The 20,127-nt window shown below is 36.8% G+C and overlaps 1 protein-coding gene and 1 long non-coding RNA gene across 7 annotated transcripts in view; one reads left to right on the top strand and one right to left on the bottom strand.

Moving 5' to 3' along the window:
* Window positions 1-20,127, top strand: part of MDN1 (midasin AAA ATPase 1) — a 166,430-nt gene that overhangs the window by 61,940 nt on the left and 84,363 nt on the right. For all 3 annotated transcript variants that reach the window (XM_038554729.1, XM_038554731.1, XM_038554730.1), the window contains exons 23-35: window positions 1,680-1,831; window positions 2,428-2,606; window positions 3,629-3,837; window positions 4,019-4,165; window positions 4,937-5,078; window positions 6,696-6,830; window positions 6,912-7,050; window positions 7,863-8,001; window positions 8,310-8,440; window positions 10,414-10,558; window positions 12,773-12,902; window positions 17,306-17,524; window positions 18,587-18,784. In XM_038554729.1, the coding sequence (XP_038410657.1) occupies window positions 1,680-1,831; window positions 2,428-2,606; window positions 3,629-3,837; window positions 4,019-4,165; window positions 4,937-5,078; window positions 6,696-6,830; window positions 6,912-7,050; window positions 7,863-8,001; window positions 8,310-8,440; window positions 10,414-10,558; window positions 12,773-12,902; window positions 17,306-17,524; window positions 18,587-18,784 (2,065 nt within the window). The remainder of the gene's footprint in view (window positions 1-1,679; window positions 1,832-2,427; window positions 2,607-3,628; window positions 3,838-4,018; window positions 4,166-4,936; window positions 5,079-6,695; window positions 6,831-6,911; window positions 7,051-7,862; window positions 8,002-8,309; window positions 8,441-10,413; window positions 10,559-12,772; window positions 12,903-17,305; window positions 17,525-18,586; window positions 18,785-20,127) is intronic.
* The window catches only part of LOC102156150, a 68,431-nt gene that overhangs the window by 46,957 nt on the left and 1,347 nt on the right, over window positions 1-20,127 (bottom strand). For all 4 annotated transcript variants that reach the window (XR_005368017.1, XR_005368016.1, XR_005368015.1 and 1 more), the window contains exon 2: window positions 14,263-14,642. This is a non-coding gene — a long non-coding RNA (uncharacterized LOC102156150). The remainder of the gene's footprint in view (window positions 1-14,262; window positions 14,643-20,127) is intronic.

Genomic DNA, 20,127 nt, shown 5'->3' with positions numbered 1-20,127 from the left:
CTGAATTATCAAAATTTTGGTGTTCTGTTTTTTTAAACTTGTTTCTAATTATAAAAGTAATCAGTTTGTTCCAAAAAATTAAGTTGTGTCTTAGATGGTGAAAATTCCTAGTAATCCTTCTACTCTTTAGATTTAAACCATATACCTTTCCACCTAAATTATATTTGTATTTTTTTATATATATTTAAATTTTGACAGTGTATGTATAGATTTATCAAGGCAAATTCCTTCTTGTTTTTTATTTTAATTCCAGTATATTTAATATACAGTATTACATTAGTTTCAGGTATATAATATAGTGATTCAACAAATCTTTATGTATGTTACTCGTTGCTGAAGCTAAGTGTACTCTTAATTCCCTTCACTTGTTTCACCATCTCCCCCTTCTTCCCTCCCCTCCCCTTGGGTAAACCATCAATTTGTTCTCTCTTGTTAAGAGTCTTTTTTTTGGGTTGTCTTTTTTGTTTGTTTGTTTCTTAGATTGTACCTATATGTGAAATCATATGGTATTTGTCTTTTCCTGACTTCACTCAGTAAGGGCAAATTCTAATGTATGTATCTAATATAAATGACTTAAAAGGAATCATCGCATAATACTGTTCTGTGGCTTCCTTTCTTAGCCTAACCATATCCTGGATATATTTTTGTGTCTGTACCACAGATCACTATGACATGGTTTCTAATGGTTGCATAGTAATTTGTTGCTTACACCATAGTTTGTGTACACATTTCCCATCTGATTGATAGTTGGACTTTTTTTTTTTTTTTTTTCTTATTAAACACAGCAACCATTTCAGTTTGAGGAGGAGATTCTAGAATAACATGGGAGTGAAAGATGCTGAGAAAGTAGTTTATCAACTAACTGGCTTGTTTTTATGTTGATTCCTTGCTCTTAAGGAAGAAAGAACCTTATTAGGGACTTAGGATTACTTTGGATTCAGTATTTTTTCCTTTCTAAAATTTATACAAGTAACACATGAATATGTACTTTTGGTAAACCATAAAAACATTGAAAAAAAAAGTTAAGCTTCCTTTGATTATTATTCTAATACCACTCACTGTCCTTATCTTTTTTTTTTTATGTGTTCCTCATGGTTACCCCTGATGGAGGCCTAAGGATCCTTTTTTTCCCCCACTGCTTCTGAGTTCAGTTGAGGAGCTCTTAAAGAAGTGCCTGGAATGGTAGTAGCTTCAAATTAGGGAACTAAATGTTTTAGAAGAGCATTTTTTCATAGCTACAAATCTGACCACTTTTGACTATTTTTGATGTATGAAAATGACAGTTTTGTTATAAATCAGTGTAATAATGCAAAAGCCCATTCCCTCAGTTCAGAACTGGTCTTGTTTTTAGGAATTTAGTTCATTTGAAGTACATGTTTTTGACAAATATTTCATCAGACTGAGAGTGAAAATTTTGGTAGGTGAGAGAAAAGAACTGAATCAGAAACTATCCAATTCAAGTTCTTTCCTCACTACAACTCACCTGGATTTAAAAACCAATACATGTCATCATTTTGTTCTCATTCCTCAAAGTACTTTTCATATTTCACCCATGGCTTTTAATGTTGAAAGCATCCAGAACAGGGCAGCATTCTTGGTGACAGTGGTTTTTCCTACCTTACGCCCCTCTCTGAAAGAATAGGACTGTGGGTTATTTCTCTAACTTCTGTGACTTTCAGCCTATTCCAGAACCAAAAGGAGGACGACTTATCCAGGTTGAAGGATATTGGATTTCAGTGGGAGACAAGGAGCCTACAATAGATGAGACCTACATTCTTACATCTTCTGTTAAGCTGAACCTGAGAGACATTGTCCGAGTGGTTTCTGCGGGGTGTGTGGACCTTTTCTCTTGCTGCTCTGAAGTTTTACCAGCATAGGCATTGATGACATTCTAGTCTTACTTCCTTAATTTTCTTTTATTTTTATTATTTTTTTTTTTTACTTTTTTTTTTTTACTTCCTTAATTTTCGAAGTTCTTTATTGTTGTTTATTGGCTAAGTGAGTAATTCCTTCTAAAATCAGTATTGTCACTTTTCTCCTGGCACAAAGCATTGTTTCTAATAATTGCACCTTTTGGTCGAAGCAATACAGATGCAGATTATTTTGGCCATCATTATGCTTATTTTCCAGTATTTTGCTGATGACTACTTATCATCCATTATTTAAATGAATAACAGCTAGTCCCATTCACCATTTCTCACAAGTACTATAAGCAAGGTTGAGATTGCTTTCCTCAGTATTTTCCGAGGAACCCTTTTTACATAGAAACTTCTTAGGGCTTAAGAAACATTCCATTAGTGGCATATAGGTATATGAAAATGTTTTTTTATGGTGATAAATTCCTTTTTAATACTACTTGAATTAATTCTGGTTTTTGTCTTTTTTTTCCCCCCCCCTTAAATTGCTTTATTGGCTGGTCTTTTAAAGAACCTATCCAGTGTTGATTCAGGGAGAGACGTCAGTTGGTAAAACAAGCCTTATCCGGTGGCTGGCTGCAGCTACTGGTAACCACTGTGTGCGTATTAACAATCATGAACACACGGATATTCAGGAGTACATTGGTTGTTATACGTCTGACTCTTCAGGGAAGCTTGTGTTTAAAGAAGGTAGGGCTGTTATTTCATTCCATGGGTATAGGCATTCATTCTTTTAAGCACATTTCCCCATGTAAATTTCATCCCTTCCAGTTGAGGCACATGGACCTTTGCCATAAGAGCTGGTTTTTCTCTCTCTCTGATCTCCCTGGTTAAGGGAAGATGGTTATGGATCCAGCTTCCTTTGGGCCCCACTCATCTTGTCAGCTGTATAGGGGACTAGCACCAAGTTCTGTAGGGTGCAATTGAACTGCAACTTAATCTCCTAGAGACTCAGAAGAATGAGATGAGCTTTGAACAGACGGAAGCTTAGAATAGAAATGAGAATGTGGTGATTTATTTATTTAAATATTTTATTTATTTATTTATTTGACACAGAGAAAGCATTAGCAGGGGAGGGACAGAGGAAGAGGGAGAAGCAGGCTCCCCACTGAAAGGGAGCCCAACATGGGGCTCAATCTCAGGACCCCCAGATCATGACCTGAGCTGAAGGCAGATGCTTAATGACTGAGCCAGGTGCCCCAAGAATGTGGTGATTGATTGATTGATTATTTTATGTTATTTAAAGATTTTATTTATTTATTCATGAGAAACACGGCGGGTAGGGGTGGCGGTGGGCAGAGACACAGGCAGAGAAAGAAGCAGGCTCCATGCAGGAAGCTGGATGTGGGACTCGATCCCCGGACTCCAGAATCATGCCTTGAGCCAAAGGTGGCGCTAAACTGCTGAGCCACCCAGGCTGCCCGAATGTGGTGATTTAAATGAAATTTGACTGCAGGGGGAAAAGTTGGAAATATATTTATCAGCCTTAGCTCCCCTTCTGTGTGACATAAAAGGATTACTTTAATTGAAAATTGTGCTTCCTTGATATTTGGCATCACAGATTATTTTTGGGCATGACTAGCTGCTGCAGGGAGTAATTTGTTTTGAAATGTAATGGTCTATGTATGGTTGATTTATATAGCATTTTTAAACATATTTTAAAACTTTGGACTAATTTATGCTCTAATCCTCAGTGTTTGTTTTTTCCTAAGGTGTTCTTATTGATGCTATGAGAAAGGGCTACTGGATTATTTTAGATGAATTAAATTTGGCTCCTACTGATGTGTTAGAAGCACTGAACAGATTGCTAGATGATAATCGTGAATTGCTCATCACAGAAACACAAGAAGTTGTTAAAGCTCACCCTCGGTTCATGCTTTTTGCTACCCAGAATCCCCCAGGACTTTATGGAGGCAGAAAGGTGTGTAGCATTTCATTTGTCCATTTGTTACCTGGTCAAGTAATAGATCTTTCTTGGGTTAGACTGAGATGTTTTTCTTTTGAAGGGTTTTTCTTTTTGTGGTGAAAAGGAGAGCCTCCGTTTTGGAAACTGGATAAGAAGGCTTTCTTCATCATGTTTTTTTTTCCTGTGTGTTTCCCAGGTGCTTTCTAGAGCCTTCAGGAATCGGTTTGTGGAATTGCATTTCGATGAATTGCCTAGTTCTGAGTTGGAAACAATCTTGCATAAGCGCTGTAGTTTGCCACCCTCCTATTGTAGCAAGTTGGTTAAAGTCATGCTGGACCTTCAGGTATTTCATCTTTCTCTCATTTAGTTTCAAATGGAATGTACTGATTAGATTTGGCGAGTAAATTTAAAATTTGATGGCTTTCTCCAGTAACCACAGCAGTCCATCCATTTTTTTTTCACAGAGTAAGGATACTATCTTTAAAATGCACTCCATGATACCCATTTTTTGGTTTTGTAAATCAACAATTTGATATGTTACAGTTTTTCTCATTATTATGGTAATATTTCCCTCCTTGTGGATAATGTTGGAACATTTTGTTTAGATTGGAATTTGGCATTGACAAGCTACAATTTTGTTTTCTAAATGAATTTAGTCCTTGAATGGACATAACTAAAGATTGGTCTCTCCCCTGTCAACTCTGCAAAGCTACAGTTTGTTTTTTGAATATCTCATTTTATGGTGTTAAAAGTGTTAGCAGAATTAATATACTTTTATTTTCTAGAGAGCTAATAATAATTGGCAATCTTACTATGTTCCCACATTATGGGATTAATGTTTCTGCATGTTTGCCATCATTTGTATTCATAGTTTTTTTTATATGGTATAGGAAAAGGAATTCCTTTTTTTCTTGGTATTATGATTTGAAATTTATATCCTCATACATGAATTTGAATATTTATCTTCAAAGGATTGCAGTCCATTTACTTTTTTCAAAAATTCATCTTAATGGGATGAATCATTTTTATAGAGCTTAAATTTGTTAAAAATTTTATATAGGTTGTAAACTGTGCTTACCATTGCCCTTTTTGATTTGTTTTGATATTTTAATAGTCCTATCGCAGAAGTTCTTCAGTGTTTGCTGGAAAACAGGGTTTCATCACCCTTCGTGATCTTTTTCGATGGGCTGAAAGGTACAGACTGGCTGAACAGACTGAGAAAGAGTATGACTGGCTACAGCATTTAGCCAATGATGGTATGCTTTTAATTGGATGCTCTCAAACTGTGGAGTTATGTCAGATATCAAACCTTCTTATTAACATAAATCTTTCCCAAATTGTGCTCAATATATACATATTAATAGGTGTTCCAGAAATAGTCATTCTCTCTCTAGTGCCAAGTGCTTTTGAAAATGGTTCTTTTCTGCAGGCCTTTGTGCTAGTTTGTTTGGGTTTCTCTCTGCTTTGGCTACATGTAAGAGTCAGATAGGAGCCCGGTGCCTGTGAGAGTTTCGGTAGGTGGTTGGTGGTGTCTTTGTAGACTATGTATCTGCAACCCACTCTTCCTAGAGAGTCATGCCTGTGCCTTTAACAGAAAACTGACAGGTTGGTCAGATAATATCAGAATTCTGAAGGAAGGCATTTATGTCATCCGAGACTCACGATTCCTCATTTTGGTTTAATCCATGGAAAGAATTTATATGTTTCTCTCTATGAAAGAAAGCATTTCAAAATCTTTGGGTTTGAAAAGTGCTAATGAGTCATTAATGGAGTGGTTAATAAGGAGAGTAAATTAAACCTATGAAAGTTGTATTTTTTCTTCTTTACTGGTAGATAGATGGAGGAACATGTTTTTTAAAAAAAAACTTCAAAGAAAACAGTTCTTAATCAAGGTATAACATATATAGTAAAGTGAATTTAGTGTTCATTTTTTCATGTTTTATTTATTTATTTGTTTGCTTATTTATTTATTTAACATAGGTATGTGCTCACATAAAACATCACCTAGGCCAAGGTTTAGAATATTTTGTAGTACCTCAAAAGATTCTATCATGACTTTTGCCAGTCTTAACCTCCCCTGGAGGTAACGTCTGCTCTGACCTCTGTCACCACTGATGTTTGTGTATGCTTGAGCTTCAGCTAGTATAATGCAGTATGTACTCCTTTGGTTTGACTTCTTTGGACCCATTCTTTTTTTTTTAAGATTTTATTTATTTATTCATAGAGACACAAAGAGGCAGATACCTAGGCAGAGAGAGAAGCATGCTCCCTGTCTAAAGCCTGATGTGGAACTTGATCCCAGGACCTTGGGATCACGACCTGGGCCCAAGGCAGATGCTCAACCACTGAGCCACCCAGGCGTCCCTCTTTTCACCCATTGTAATGTGAGGTTCAGCCATACTGTTATGTGTATTAGGAATTCGTTATTATTACTGTGTTATAACCTGTTGTATGGAGATACTATAATATGTTTATTCATTTTCTTATTGATAGACATTTGGGTTATTTCCACTTTTTAGCTATTATGAAAAGAACTGCTCTGAGCATTCCTATATAGGTCTTCTGGTGCACACATGTTCTTTGGGTTAATTCCACTTTTTAGCTATTATGAAAAGACCTGGTCTGAGCATTCCTCTATAGGTCTTCTGGTGCACACATGTTTACTTGAGTTTAGGTCTACCTGGAAGTCATGTTGCTAGGACATAGCCTGCATGTGGTTAGTTGCAGTAGGTTCTCCCAGTTTTCCAAGGTAGTTCTTTAGATATCCTGGCCAACAGCAGTAAATAAGAGTTGCTGTTGTTACATATTCTCAACATCCCTTGCTATTGTAACCTGACACTTGATGATTCTTTTTTTTTTTTTTTTTTTTAAAGGTTTTATGCTTCTCTCAGGCCGGGTCAGGAAACAGGAAGAGATTGATGTGATTCAAGAAGTCCTTGAAAAACATTTCAAGAAAACATTGTGTCCTCAGTCCCTCTTCTCCAGGGAAAATGTCCTAAAATTACTGAGTGAGTAGGTCAGAATATCCGGAGGAAATGAATTGAACTGTACTCCTATTAGAAGCTAAACATTTATTCTACATTTTATAGGTAAATTGTCCACTCAGGTATCCACTTTGGAATCTACATTCAGACACATTGTGTGGACTGAAAGCATGCGGAGACTGGCGATGCTGGTGGGAAGGGCGCTGGAATTTGGTGAACCAGTGTTGCTGGTTGGAGACACTGGGTAAAGTTCTGTCCTTCTGTGATAGTAACTCATGATGGTTCAGTTCAGTTGCATAGGAGTACTTGAGTTATCTGTGAAGGATTATCAGGAATGCGATCTTTTTTTTTTCTTTTCCTTTTCTCCCTTTTTTTATTTTTGAAGAGGGCATGTAAGAGATACTGTTTATTTTCCTCTTCTTTCAGAAGAGGATAGAAAAGAATGATTTTGTACATTTTTATCAGTGCAGCTGTTTTTTCTTTGTAATTCTTTTATTTTATTTTATTTAAAAAATTTTTTTTTTAAATTTATTTATGATAGTCACACACAGAGAGAGAGAGAGAGGCAGAGACACAGGCAGAGGGAGAAGCAGGCTCCATGCACCGGGAGCCTGACGTGAGACTTGATCCCGGGTCTCCAGGATCGCGCCCTGGGCCAAAGGCAGGCGCCAAACCGCTGCCCCACCCAGGGATCCCTGTAATTCTTTTAAATAGTGACATTCATTTATATATCTATAGAGAACAGCAGATGAGCTACTCTCTCCTGAAAGTCTGTAAGGATTAGAGTTCTTTCTCATCCTTTGGGGGTTTTGGTAGAAGTAGGAAAGGATAGAATTCAGGCAGTGTGTGCTTTTTTGGATAAGAAACACTATAGGGTGCTGATGTTTGGGGGAAGGATGTCCTAAGCCCAGGGTGCAGAGGTTCTATGTTGGCCAACATCATCTGCTGCCGCCATGAGGCCCTCACCAGAGCTCCCCTCTTGCTGACTAGTGTGTTTGTGGGTGTATATTTGGGAATTTTTGGTCCTTGTTAATCTGGTATGTATCTCTTTAACAGGTGTGGGAAAACTACTATCTGTCAGGTGTTTGCCAGCTTGTCAAATCAGAAACTATACTCTGTCAACTGCCACTTACACATGGAGACATCGGATTTCCTGGGGGGGCTACGGCCAGTGAGACAGATGTCAAAGGACAAGGTTTGTTCAATAGTGAATGATGATGTGTTCATTGATTTGAAGAATTACTCTTGGCTCTGTGCATGAGTCAGCTGTGGAATTTGTTCATGGTGAGGTTTTGATTCCAGGTTTGGTATATATCTTTAGGTTTTCATTTTTCTACAAAGGGCTTTCATAGCATCCTGTTGTGCAGGTTTTATTCCTTGTTCTTAGACCCTTACTTTCTGCAGAATGATTACTTAACTCCAGCAGATACCAGCTAGCTACATGTGTATTTTCTTGTGGAGCCAACTGCTCTTTAATTTCACACCTTCTTTTCCCAATTGTAGGAAGAAATTGATACATCAAGACTTTTTGAGTGGCATGATGGTCCTCTAGTTTTGGCCATGAAGGAAGATGGCTTTTTTCTCTTGGATGAGATCTCACTGGCTGATGACTCTGTCCTGGAAAGACTCAATAGGTATATGTATAAGAGGTTTGCCCTGTGTGTGATGTTTTCATTGGTCTGGTTATTTTTAAATTATTTAAGTAATGAAAAAATTTAAAGTTCCCATGTAGTTAACATAAAGCATATTAGTTTTAGATTACAGTATAGTGATTCAACAATTCTATACATTAAGCAGTGCTCATCATGATATGTCTACTCTTCATCCACTTCATCTGTTTTACTCATCCTCCTACCTACCTCTCCTCTGGTAACTATCAGTTTTTTCTTTATAGTTAAGAGTCTGTTCTTGATTTGTCTCCTTTTTTTTCTATGTTCATTTGTTTTGTTTCTTAAATTCCACGTATGACTGAAATCAAATGGTATTTGTCTTTCGTTGACTGACTTATTTCACTTAGCATTGTACAGTCTAGCTCTATCCATATTGTTGCAAATGTCAAGATTTCATTCCTTTTTTTTATGGCTAAGTAATGTTCCACTGTGTGTGTGTGTGTGTGTGTGTGTGTGTGTGTGTGTTTGTGAGAGATTTTCTCTATCAATTCATCTATTGATAGATGTTTGGGCTGGTTCTATTATTTGACTATTGTAAATAATGCTGCAATAAACATAGGGTTGCATATATCCTTTTGAATCGGTGTTTTCATATTTTTTGGATAAATACCCAGTAGTGGAATTACTGGATCATATGGTACTTCTGTTTTTAATTTTTTGAGACTTGTCTATACTGTTTACTGGTCTTGTTTTATAGTAAAGTTCTTCATAGATGCATAGTAAATGTTTGAAAATGATGATGAGTTACTGTTTTTTGTTTTGTTTTGTTTTTTGGCTTTAGCATGCAGGGTCTTTTAAGAGGCTTAGGTTTTCTGTTTTGCTGTCAATAATCAAAAAGATGGGACTGTGGAATGGCAGGGCTAAAACAAATGAGCCGAAGTTAAAACTCTTTATTAAGGCAAATAATGTGACTTTGTCTAAATTCTTCAAAGAATTAGAATCAGAATTATAGATTATATATGGCTGTACGACCTCAAAATCTCAGACCAATATGAATTTTTTTGATATATACCTATTTTTCTTCTTTGAAGTTTAATTTACTTTTTTTTTTAAAGATTTTATTTACTTATTCATGAGACACACACACACACATACACACACACACACACACCACACAGAGAGGCAGAGACGCAGGCAGAGGGAGAAGCAGGCTTCATGCAGGGAGCATGATGTGGGACTTGATCTGGGGTCTCCAGGATCACGCCCTGGGCTAGAGGCAGATGCGCAACCACTGAGCCACCTGGGCGTCCCTGAAGTTTAATTTACATACCATAAAATGTATCCATTTCAAATGTATAATTATATATGTTTTGGTAAATTTACTGACTTTTGCACCACAATCCAGTTTTACATTTTCACCATATCAGTAGTATCCCTTCTGCCTTTTCATAGTATATTTCTGATGCCACCGACTGCACCAGGCAATTACTAATTTACTTTCTGTAAAAAAAGAAACATTTGTCTTTTCAGCACTTTATGTATAAATGGCCTCTTCTCTCACTTTGCATTGTTTTGATGTTCATCCATGTTAATAGCCTATGTTAATAGTTCTTTTTTATTCCTGAGAGTATTCCATTGTATAGATATACCATATTTTTTTTTATTCATTCACTTGACAGTATTTGGGTTATTTCTACTCATGAATAATGCTGCCATGGATATTTGCATACAAGACACTCATTTTTAAACCAGATGTCTTAATGGGGCATAAGTGGGTAACGGGATTTTTTTTTTTCTTTTTGATCAGAAATACTGTTCCATTACACAGGAATTGGGATAATGAGTCATTTTAAAATTTGTGCTAGGAAAGTGTTAACTAAAATAGCTCAGTAGAGGAGATAACTTCTTTCCTTTTTAAAAGAATTTGAAGGCCACAAAAAAGGAAGGTTATATAAGCCTTTTCTAATCTTATATTCTTCAATTTTTCTGTCTTTTAGTGTCCTTGAAGTGGAAAAGTCCCTGGTATTAGCTGAAAAGGGCAGTGTAGAGGACAAGGATAATGAGGTAGAGCTCTTGACTGCTGGGAAAAAATTCCGTATCTTAGCAACCATGAACCCTGGGGGCGACTTTGGAAAAAAAGAGGTAAAATTGTGTTCCTGAAGCATAATTTTTTTTCTAGTTTTTGACCTCAGCTCATTGGCAGCTGTAAATATAGTATGAAAAATGCATTTGGAATTTTATATTGGGAAAAAATTAAAAACCTAGAAAGATATTTTAGAATTATTACAAGTTTCAGAAGTTCTGACATAATCGTTTCCTTATTATCTCTGTGTGCGTGCCTGAAATTTCATTGTTTCAGTCATTTTCCCCAGCTTTTTACATATGTTACTATAACAAATCCTCACAATAACTCTGAGTTACTTTCTTACTTTCATGGATGAGAAAAGTTGAAACTAAAATTTAATGTTAAATTGATTTTAGTTAAACACTAAACACAAGTGTGGCTTTGAGTGTTTTAAAGTGACAAAAATGTTGCAGCCTGGAATCTCTTCTGGTTTTGCAGGTGGTGCATATCTCTTCTCTCCAGACATTATGTGGGCTACTCTCATATTATTTGTAAAGGAAAGGGTGGAGAGCAGCATTCTGTACAGAGGGTGTTAGGATTCAGCCCAGATCCAATACGCTAAACACCGTGTTGAAGCCTCTCACTGGAGAAGTTTGCATTGTGTGTGGGATCCTGGTTTGTTAGGAAAATGTTGATGTGGTGACAGGCCAGGGATGATGAGAATAAACAGGGTTTGAGGGATCCCTGGGTGGCGCAGCGGTTTGGCGCCTGCCTTTGGCCCAGGGCGTGATCCTGGAGACCCAGGATCGAATCCCACGTCAGGCTCCCTGCATGGAGCCTGCTTCTCCCTCTGCCTGTGTCTCTGCCTCTCTCTCTCTTTGTGTGACTATCATGAATAAATAAAATCAAAAGAGTTTTGACCAAAAAAAAAAAAAAAAAAAAAAACAGGGTTTGATTGTGAATGAAAGTGATTAAAATTCTTGGCAACTTGATAGGTGCCCCTGAAATGTGAATATGATATTTGGGGCTTGATTTTCCCGTAGTATAATATGAAAGATTATCAGTATGCTTCTTGAAATGTTCTGAAGAGAAGAAATAATAGGAAGAAATACAGCATAGCCTCAAACCTTACTTGGAAACTGGTTCTTTGGCAAAGGGAAATAGCATAGAAAGATCTGATTTCAAGTTTGTGTGTGTTAAGATTAGCTTAAATTAGGATAGTTTGTTTTTTTTTAGGTGAAAGTAGGCAATCTTTTTCTAAGGGAAAGTTCTTTTTTGTTTCTGTATGCCTAGCAGGCAGAGTGAGTTAGGATGCTGAAGACCAATGGCACTGTTTATATAGGATGGCAACAAGGAACACTCCCACATTCACTGGGTCTTCACTGAGCTGCACCTGAGTATAGGCATTGCTCCTAGTCCTGCTGCAGTAAGCCAGGTAGAATGATGGAGTTTATCAAGTCAAAGGAAAGCAATGATAAGCTAATAGTTATATGGATATGTGGCATTGTAAACTCTTGTTTATAGGAGTTAATTGATGTAGGGAAAGGGAAAGAAGGATAAGAGGAATCCATTTTGAGGGCAAAGGCCATAAAACTGGAAGGACTAACAATTCTTTGTTATACAAGACATAAAATATGTACTTCCTTAATAATTTCACTGTCCCCCTTTGAGCCACATAAAAGAAGATTTCTCTTTCTACTTCAGACAGCTCTCCTCTGTGGGATAATAGCTTTTATTTTCTTTAAAGCATTAATTATATAACTGAAGGTAAAGGAAGAGCCTTTGTTTAGGGGAAAGTGTTCAGGTTTGGGGGTTACCCACTTGGGGCTGGAATTCAACTTGCAGCACTTATTCTATATGACCTTGAAGTTCTGTACTATGCATATAAACAAAGTGATGGGGGGCACCTGGGTGGCTAGGTGGTTGAGTATCTGCCTCTGGCTCAGGTGTGATCCCAGGACCCTGGGATCGAGTCCTGCATCAGGCTCCTCACAGGGAATCTGTTTCTTCCTTTGTCTATGTCTCTTCCTCTCTGTGTCTCTCATGAATAAATAAATAAAATCTTAAAAAAGAAAGTGATGGGAATATTGTCTTGGAGGGTGTGGTGGAGATGGCCTGTGGAAGGAGCCAGGATAAAAGGTCTTTAATAAATTGTACCTAGTAGTAGAGGTAATAAAAGAAGTATCTGGTATTTGTTTGTTAGACTCATCAGCTAATACTCCCTCAAAGGATTTGTTTTCTAGTTTTCCTCATAGGTATTACATTCACATTGAAATTTTTGTTTCTTGTAGCTGTCTCCTGCCTTAAGAAACCGGTTTACAGAAATATGGTGCCCACAAAGCACAAATCGTGAAGATTTAATTCAGATTATCAGACATAATCTTCGTCCAGGATTGTCTCTGGGCAGAATAGATCATAAAGGTGAGATTTTTCAGGTAGCAAATGTAATTCGCAAACTTCTGAAGCTAATAGAAATTAGAAATCATGCTTTAGAAAATAGGACTAGGTCTAAGATTTCATTTAATTAAAATCAGAAATAATACCAAAATACTTTAAAAAATCTACGTTAAAGCTTTATTTATTTTTAAAGATTTATGTTTAAGAGAAAGAGCAAGTGTGGTGGGGCTGGAGGTAGAGGGAGAGGGAGAGAGAAAATCCTAAGCAGACTCCCTGCTCAGTGCAGAGCCCAATGCAGGGCTTAGTCCCATGACCCGAAAATCATGACCCGAGCAGAAATCAGGAGTCTGATGCTCAGTCGACTGAACCACCCAGGCATTCCTGTCATCAACTAATTTATTATAAACTTTATTTAAAATTTCCTGGGTGGCTTGCTCTCTCTACCCCCCTCCCCCACTGCTCTCTTCAAGAAAAAAAATAAATTTTCTTTTCATTATAAAAATTTTCAAACATAAGGGAAATAGAAAATTAGTATTAAAAATGAAACTTCTGTATACCTAAAATCTAAATTTAGCAATTTTTAAGATGGGATGAGCACTGGGTATTATATGTTGGCAAATTGAATTTAAATAATAAAAAAAGATCCCTAGTAAGGATCAAAACATTTTTTATATGGTTCTTTTATAGAGCCTAGATTACTTTGATGTATTATTACATGCGTGTTTTTTTTTATTGAGGTATAATCAATATGCAATATCCTGAGTTTCCAGGTGTACATGATTCATTATTTGTATCTATTGAGAAATGATCACAATAAATCTAACATTCATTATGATGTATATATATTTATCTTAACATATTGAAGAACTAAATTTAGAATCCAGTTCTGGTTTCAAACCTTAATAGTTTTTTGGATCATTTTCTCTCTTTCTCTCTCTCTCTCTCTCTCTCTCTCTTTAAATCTCTCATTCTTAAAGAAGATAAAAGGATATTTACTTCTTTGAGTTCTAAATTCACCTGGACTTGTAGAAATAAAGCTTCCTGGGCCTTGTACCTACAGTTTCTGATTCAGTCAGTCTGGACTGGGGCTGGAGAATTTGCCTTTCTTTAAATCTGTTTTTTTAAATTTTTTTAAAAATTTATTTATGATAGTCATACAGAGAGAGAGAGAGAGGCAGAGACACAGGCAGAGGGAGAAGCAGGCTCCATGCCCCGGGAACCCGACGTGGGATTCGATCCCCGGTCTCCAGGATCTCGCCCTGGGCCAAAGGCAGGCGCCAAACCGCTGCACCACCCAGGGATCCCAGAATTTGCCTTTCTAATAATTTTTTAGGTGATACCAATAATGTTGGTCCAAGGCCCATACTCAGAAATTCTGACTTACCTTGGTTGTGTGCTGTTTGTAGTCCTGCTCTTATTGTGAGAATTCTGGTAAAATGGTTTACCTTTTGGCTCTGTATTGGGGCCAGATCCCCCTAGGACATAGTAGCCTCTGTATGTTTTATTGGGCTGTGTACTCTTCTTATAAGTTATTTGGATTGTGATAAGAATGGCAGAGAATGTAGCTGCCATTACACTGCCACATTTGCTCCATCACCAGTGGCCTTCATGCTTAACAGAGTGAACATTTCCTCTATAGGGCAGTTGCCATTGCAGCTCCTAGGACTTGACTCTGAGCCTCACTGCTTTTCCTTAGAGAGCCTGTTTACTCTAAGCTTTGTAGGCTATATGGCAGCGACTTCTTTGAGGGAACCATTAGAGATCCTGAAGGAGCAAGGAGAATAAGGGAGAAGTGGCTTAATTTTTATCATCTGGAAATCGATCAGATTGGCATAGTATAAAAATACTTTTAAAAACAGGAAACTAAAGCTTTTATTTCCAGATTTTCTTTTAAAGATTGTAAGATTTAATGAATCTAATATATCAGCTAATTATGAATTCTAAATTCTGATCCTATTCAGAATACTTAAGATATATTTAGTGCATTGTCTTAATCAAAATATAAATACTACTGAGTTCTAACTTTCTCTAGGAATTTTTTTTGTTCTTGAATCTCTATAGTAATTTTATCTCTACATCTACAATATGAACAAAACAGAAAAGATTCTATGAAATTGATGTTTTTTTTTTTATAATAATAACCTCTGAAGGGCATGTGGGCTTTTTTAAATCTCCTACTCTTATGACCAGTACTTCTGAAGACATTATATTTTTGTTAAAATGACGTATTGTTTAGAATTATTTCTTTGAGCAGTATTTCTAAAAGTGGAAATAAATTCATGGCCGTCATTGGTTATGGCCAAATTACTTTCCAGAATGATGGTCCCATTCATAGTGCTACCAGCAACTTAGTAAATGTGCCTTCTTGGCATAGTCCTTCCAACATGGAGTTTTCTTTGTTTGTAATATTATGAAATCCATTGTTTTATTCTTGTTACTTTAATGGATAGTCTAAAATTTCATTTTCTTTAATTATTAGTGATGAGCATTCTGCATGATTTACTTTTTAATAAATACCAATCATTTTATTTTTAAGTAATCTCTACATCCTATATTGGAGCTCAAATCCAAGACCCTGAGATCAAGAGTCACATATTTTGCAGACTGAGCCAGCCATGCACCCCAATCATTTTACATACTAGTATTATTTATTACGTTTAACACATAGATTCCTTTTTTGTTACCTTTTAATATTTGTTATAAAAAATACATGTATAAACCCAACCACCTTGCCTGATGGTTTTCTAACAGTCAAGGTCTAATTATCCTCTAACAATGGCTAAAGTTGTCCATTAAGTCCTTGATTTACTTCAAATTTATTCCACTCTGAAATGTAGATCCAAGTACTCATGTTTGTTTGTTTGTTTTTCAAGTACTCATGTTTAATACCTAGTTGCTAAAACAGCATTTAGTTTCTTTCCTCATTGTGACTGGATTTTTTCCCCTTGAGTTGTCATTTTAAGTTCTTTTTAAAGATTAATGGATTTTTTTTGGTAATATTTTTCTTCTAAAGAAACTTAGATAGTTTTCTTCTAAGCGATTCACAGTGTAGCCTTAAAGCCTTTTGCTAAATGGTCCAATTTTATTAACAGCAGTGCTGATTATTCCTTATTGTATTTTCTTTTTTTAAAAAACATTCTTTGGAAAATAAAAATAAAAAACATTCTTTGGTATCCTGCTTTTTAGATAAACGTTTAGTATTAACTTCAGGAGTTACATAAAGTGCTTTATTAAACTTAATTACTTCTAATCCATATTACTTTTTTTTTTTTTTTTATTGATAAGCAACACAGAGAGGCAGAGACACAGGCAGAGGAGAAGCAGGCCCCATGCAGGGAGCCTGATGTGGGACTCGATCTCGAGACTCCAGGATCATGCCCTGGGCTGAAGGCAGGCGCTCAACTGCTGAGCTACCCAGGCGTCCCCTAATCTGTATTACTTAAGAAGTATTTTTTTTTTAAAGATTTATTTATTCATTCAGAGAGAGAGAGATAGGCAGAGACACAGGCAGAGGGAGAAGCAGGCTCCACACAGGGATCCCGATGTGGGACTCGATCCTGGGTCTCCAGGATCACACCCTGGGCTGCAGGCGGCGCTAAACCGCTGCGCCACTGGGGCTGACCTTAAGAAGTATTTTGTTACCAAATATTTTACAATATGAAATTGTGATAATTAGAATAAATCATGAAACAAAATTTAGGAAACAAAATTTATGAATTCTCTAATTTGCTGAATTCTGATGGATGTATTAATTTAGTAAAACAAAGCTGAACTAAATGCCACTGAAGGGATGCCTGAATGGCTCAGTCGTTTAAGCATCTGCATTCAGCTCATGATCCCAGGGTCCTGGGATCAAATTCCACATGGGGCTCCCTGCTCAATGGGGAGTCTGCTTCTCCCTCTGCCCCTCCCCCTGATCTTCCTCTTTCTCTCTCTCTCTCTCTCTCTCTCTCTCTCTCTCACACACACTCTCTCTCTCTTGAATAAATAAATAAATCCTTTTTAAAAATGCCATTGCAAATATAGCATCTCTGTTCCAGTGAATCAGTTTAAAATAAAATAAAATTTATATATTTTCTAAAATCATTGTACCTTAACTTCAGAATTGTATTTGAACATGAACCAAATGAATACTTTTCTTTGAGCGGTTTTTAGGCTGTAATTCTTAAGAGGTGATATATTATACATGAACTTCTTGGGACTGTAATAAAAACTATGGACTTCACACACACACACACACACACACACACACACACACACCTCCCCCCTTAGAAAAAGCAGTAATGTACTTTCACAAAAATTTGCATATAATCTTATGGAGCACAGACCTCTTATAGGCTATCTCTGGGGCCTATATTACAAAACCCTATTAGGAGTGTTTGATGCAACTACTTCTAAGCAACTGCTTTTGCCTCTTTGTATTTTAGGGGCTGACATAGCTGAGGTGATGCTGGATTTCATTTATTGGCTGACCCATCAGGAATTTGGCCGAAGATGTGTGGTCAGTATCAGAGATATCCTGTCCTGGGTTAATTTCATGAACACAATGGAGGAGGAAGCTGCTTTGAAAAGGCCAGAGACCATCTCCACTGTGACGTCTTTTGTCCATGCTGCATGCCTGGTGTACATAGATGGAATAGGTTCAGGTATGTTGTCTGTTAAATGGTGTGGGGACAAAGGGATTAGGGTAGAGGAGAGTATGAAATGGAGCAAGCCAGATCTCTGACCTCTGACCCAGATATGTTAAAAAATTAGTCACTCTAACGTTTCCAAGACCAAGAATGGATTTTCTTTTCTTTCTGTTTTTGAGAGATGTTCAATATGAAAGATAGGCTGCAACTTCTCATTGCTTTTAGGCCAGGAACTTGGTAAACATGAAATGATGATTAGAGTAAAAAGAAGACTTGGAAATGCTCTTGCTCCTGAAGGACTGGATAATTCATTCTTCCTTTTTTTTTTTTTTTTTTAATTTTTTAAAATTTAAATTCAATTAAAATATATTATTAGTTTCAGAGGTAGAGGTCAGTGATTCATCAGTCATATATAATATCAGGGCTTATTGCATCACATGCCTTCCTTAATAGGACTGCATAATTCTTTTTTTTTTTTTTTTTAGATTTTATTTATTTGACAGAGTAAGGGAGCAAGCACACAAGCAGGGGAAGCGGCAGTCAGAGGGAGAGGGAGAAGCATGCTCCCTGTTCCAGATGCAGGGCTTGATCCCAGGATCCTGGGTTCACGACCGGAGTTGAAGGCAGATGTGTAACTGGCTGAGCCACCCAGGCACCCAGGACTGGATATTCTTAACATGAATGGTCATTTACAGTTAATGGCCTGGATCCTTTAGTTTGTTTTTAAGTTTACCATAATTTCATAAAATTCAGTGTTTTTCTGTTTTTTCAGCAGTGAAGATTGGAGATTAAACCAAAATGATCAGCAGTACCTCATTAGTTACTCCTGCCTTCCAGGCTGATTCATCATGGAGTGCATGGGTGCTTTACTGAATAAGCTGCTGCTGATCTATAAATTGAAGGGATAAGGGATCCAGACTTTTGCCTTTGGATTGTTTACACTAGCAGTCGTATTTTGGGTGTACTTCTGCTAGGGCCTCATTTCTCCGTGAAAGTGCTCAAGAGCTCTTGATTAATAGTTGGAAAGCATGGTGTCATGTCATGTCATGTTTGATGGACTGATCCATTATCTTTTAGGGGTAACTTCCTCAGGGTTTGGTACAGCTCTCTTGGCTCGCAAAGAATGTCTGAAATTCCTTATCAAGAAACTTTCCAAGATAGTGCGACTTACAGAGTGTCAGAAAAATGAATTGAAGATTTATGACAGACTCAAAACCAAAGAATTTACTGGAATAGATAACCTTTGGGGAATTCATCCATTTTTTATACCAAGGGGTAAGAATGATTTTGAATAAATGAAGATTCTCTCCTTGTAGATCATAGGTACTTTTATTGTGACTTTTAGTGTATCATGTTCATGATTATTTCTAAACTGGTTATCTGAATTAGAATCTGACTTGGCATAACCAACCATAATTTCATGAATAATTAAAAATACATAACTGACGTATAAAAAGTAGGAGAAAGTATAGTCTTTAGTCTATGAATAGATTGTCACGTTAAAAATTCATTTTTTATTTGATGCTCAAGACAAGAGCTTTCCTATAGTGATAATTCAGCCCATAATGTATCACCTATAGATGCTCATCAGTGCTTACCAAGATAGTTTAGTGAACTCTTGCGGGTGGGAATTGTGTCTCTTGTATTGTCTCTGACACCTGAGATGTAGTCCAGCAGTCCTAGGCATTCAGAAAATGTCTTTTGATTGAGTAAATGGATATAAATGAATGAATGATAAATGGGAAACTCAGGTGGGTTTCAGTTCTAATCCCTGTTCTCATTCTTACTAGGTTGCTTCTACCAAATATTTAAATGAGATAGATTAGCTATCTTCTAAGGCACTAATAATTTGTTAGACTGTTACTTCTCTAGCAGGGTCATTTATTTCTTGTTCCTTCTTCTCTCCGTACAATAATCATCATTGAGTGTCTGAAATGCTGAGAGGAACACTGGCAGTTACTGGGGGTTCAGTAGTGAACGAAACCAGTCAGGTTCCTGGCCTAATGGAATATTGCCCTTTTCTTTTTCCCTCTTAAGTAGTGCTCTCCATTCCTGATGGTGCATCCATGATCTAATTTCCCTATATCACCATCATAGTATTTGGTACTCTCATATAGGAGCTGTATGTTAGTGACCTGGGACTGGGGTGGTCCTTGTTTCTGCTTCCATAGCTGAGGTCATGGATGTTTTCCTAGCCCTCCAAACTGTTATATGAGAAGTTTCTTCCAAGAGACACAATGACATAAATGTTAATCCCTATAAAACTATATTAATCTGTAACTCAGCTAGGTTATGGGTTAAAGATACATCCTGAATTGTCCTCAAGACCTAAAGCCCTTGGATAAAATTATTTATTTGGAGCCATGTGGCCTATACACCTAGCTTACAGTAGCTTAGACTTTTAAGAAAATACTTATTTGTAAAGGTAAATTGTACAAGTACATATAGTAATTCCAGATGTAGACTGTGAAAGGAAAAATGTGTGCTTGCAGGTAGACCTATGTAAGTACATATATGTGTAATTATAAGTGCAGGAGGGATCATAGTAGTAGGCACAATTGAAGAACGTTATGTTGCTGGCTATTCCTTTAAAGCATTTTATGGACCTAGAAGTGGGG

This window comes from Canis lupus, chromosome 12, assembly GCF_011100685.1.
Source record: "Canis lupus familiaris isolate Mischka breed German Shepherd chromosome 12, alternate assembly UU_Cfam_GSD_1.0, whole genome shotgun sequence".
Taxonomy (NCBI): Eukaryota; Metazoa; Chordata; class Mammalia; order Carnivora; family Canidae; genus Canis; species Canis lupus.
The sequence above is the reverse complement of the archived record's forward strand: the minus strand, read 5'-3'. Positions and strand labels throughout refer to the sequence as shown.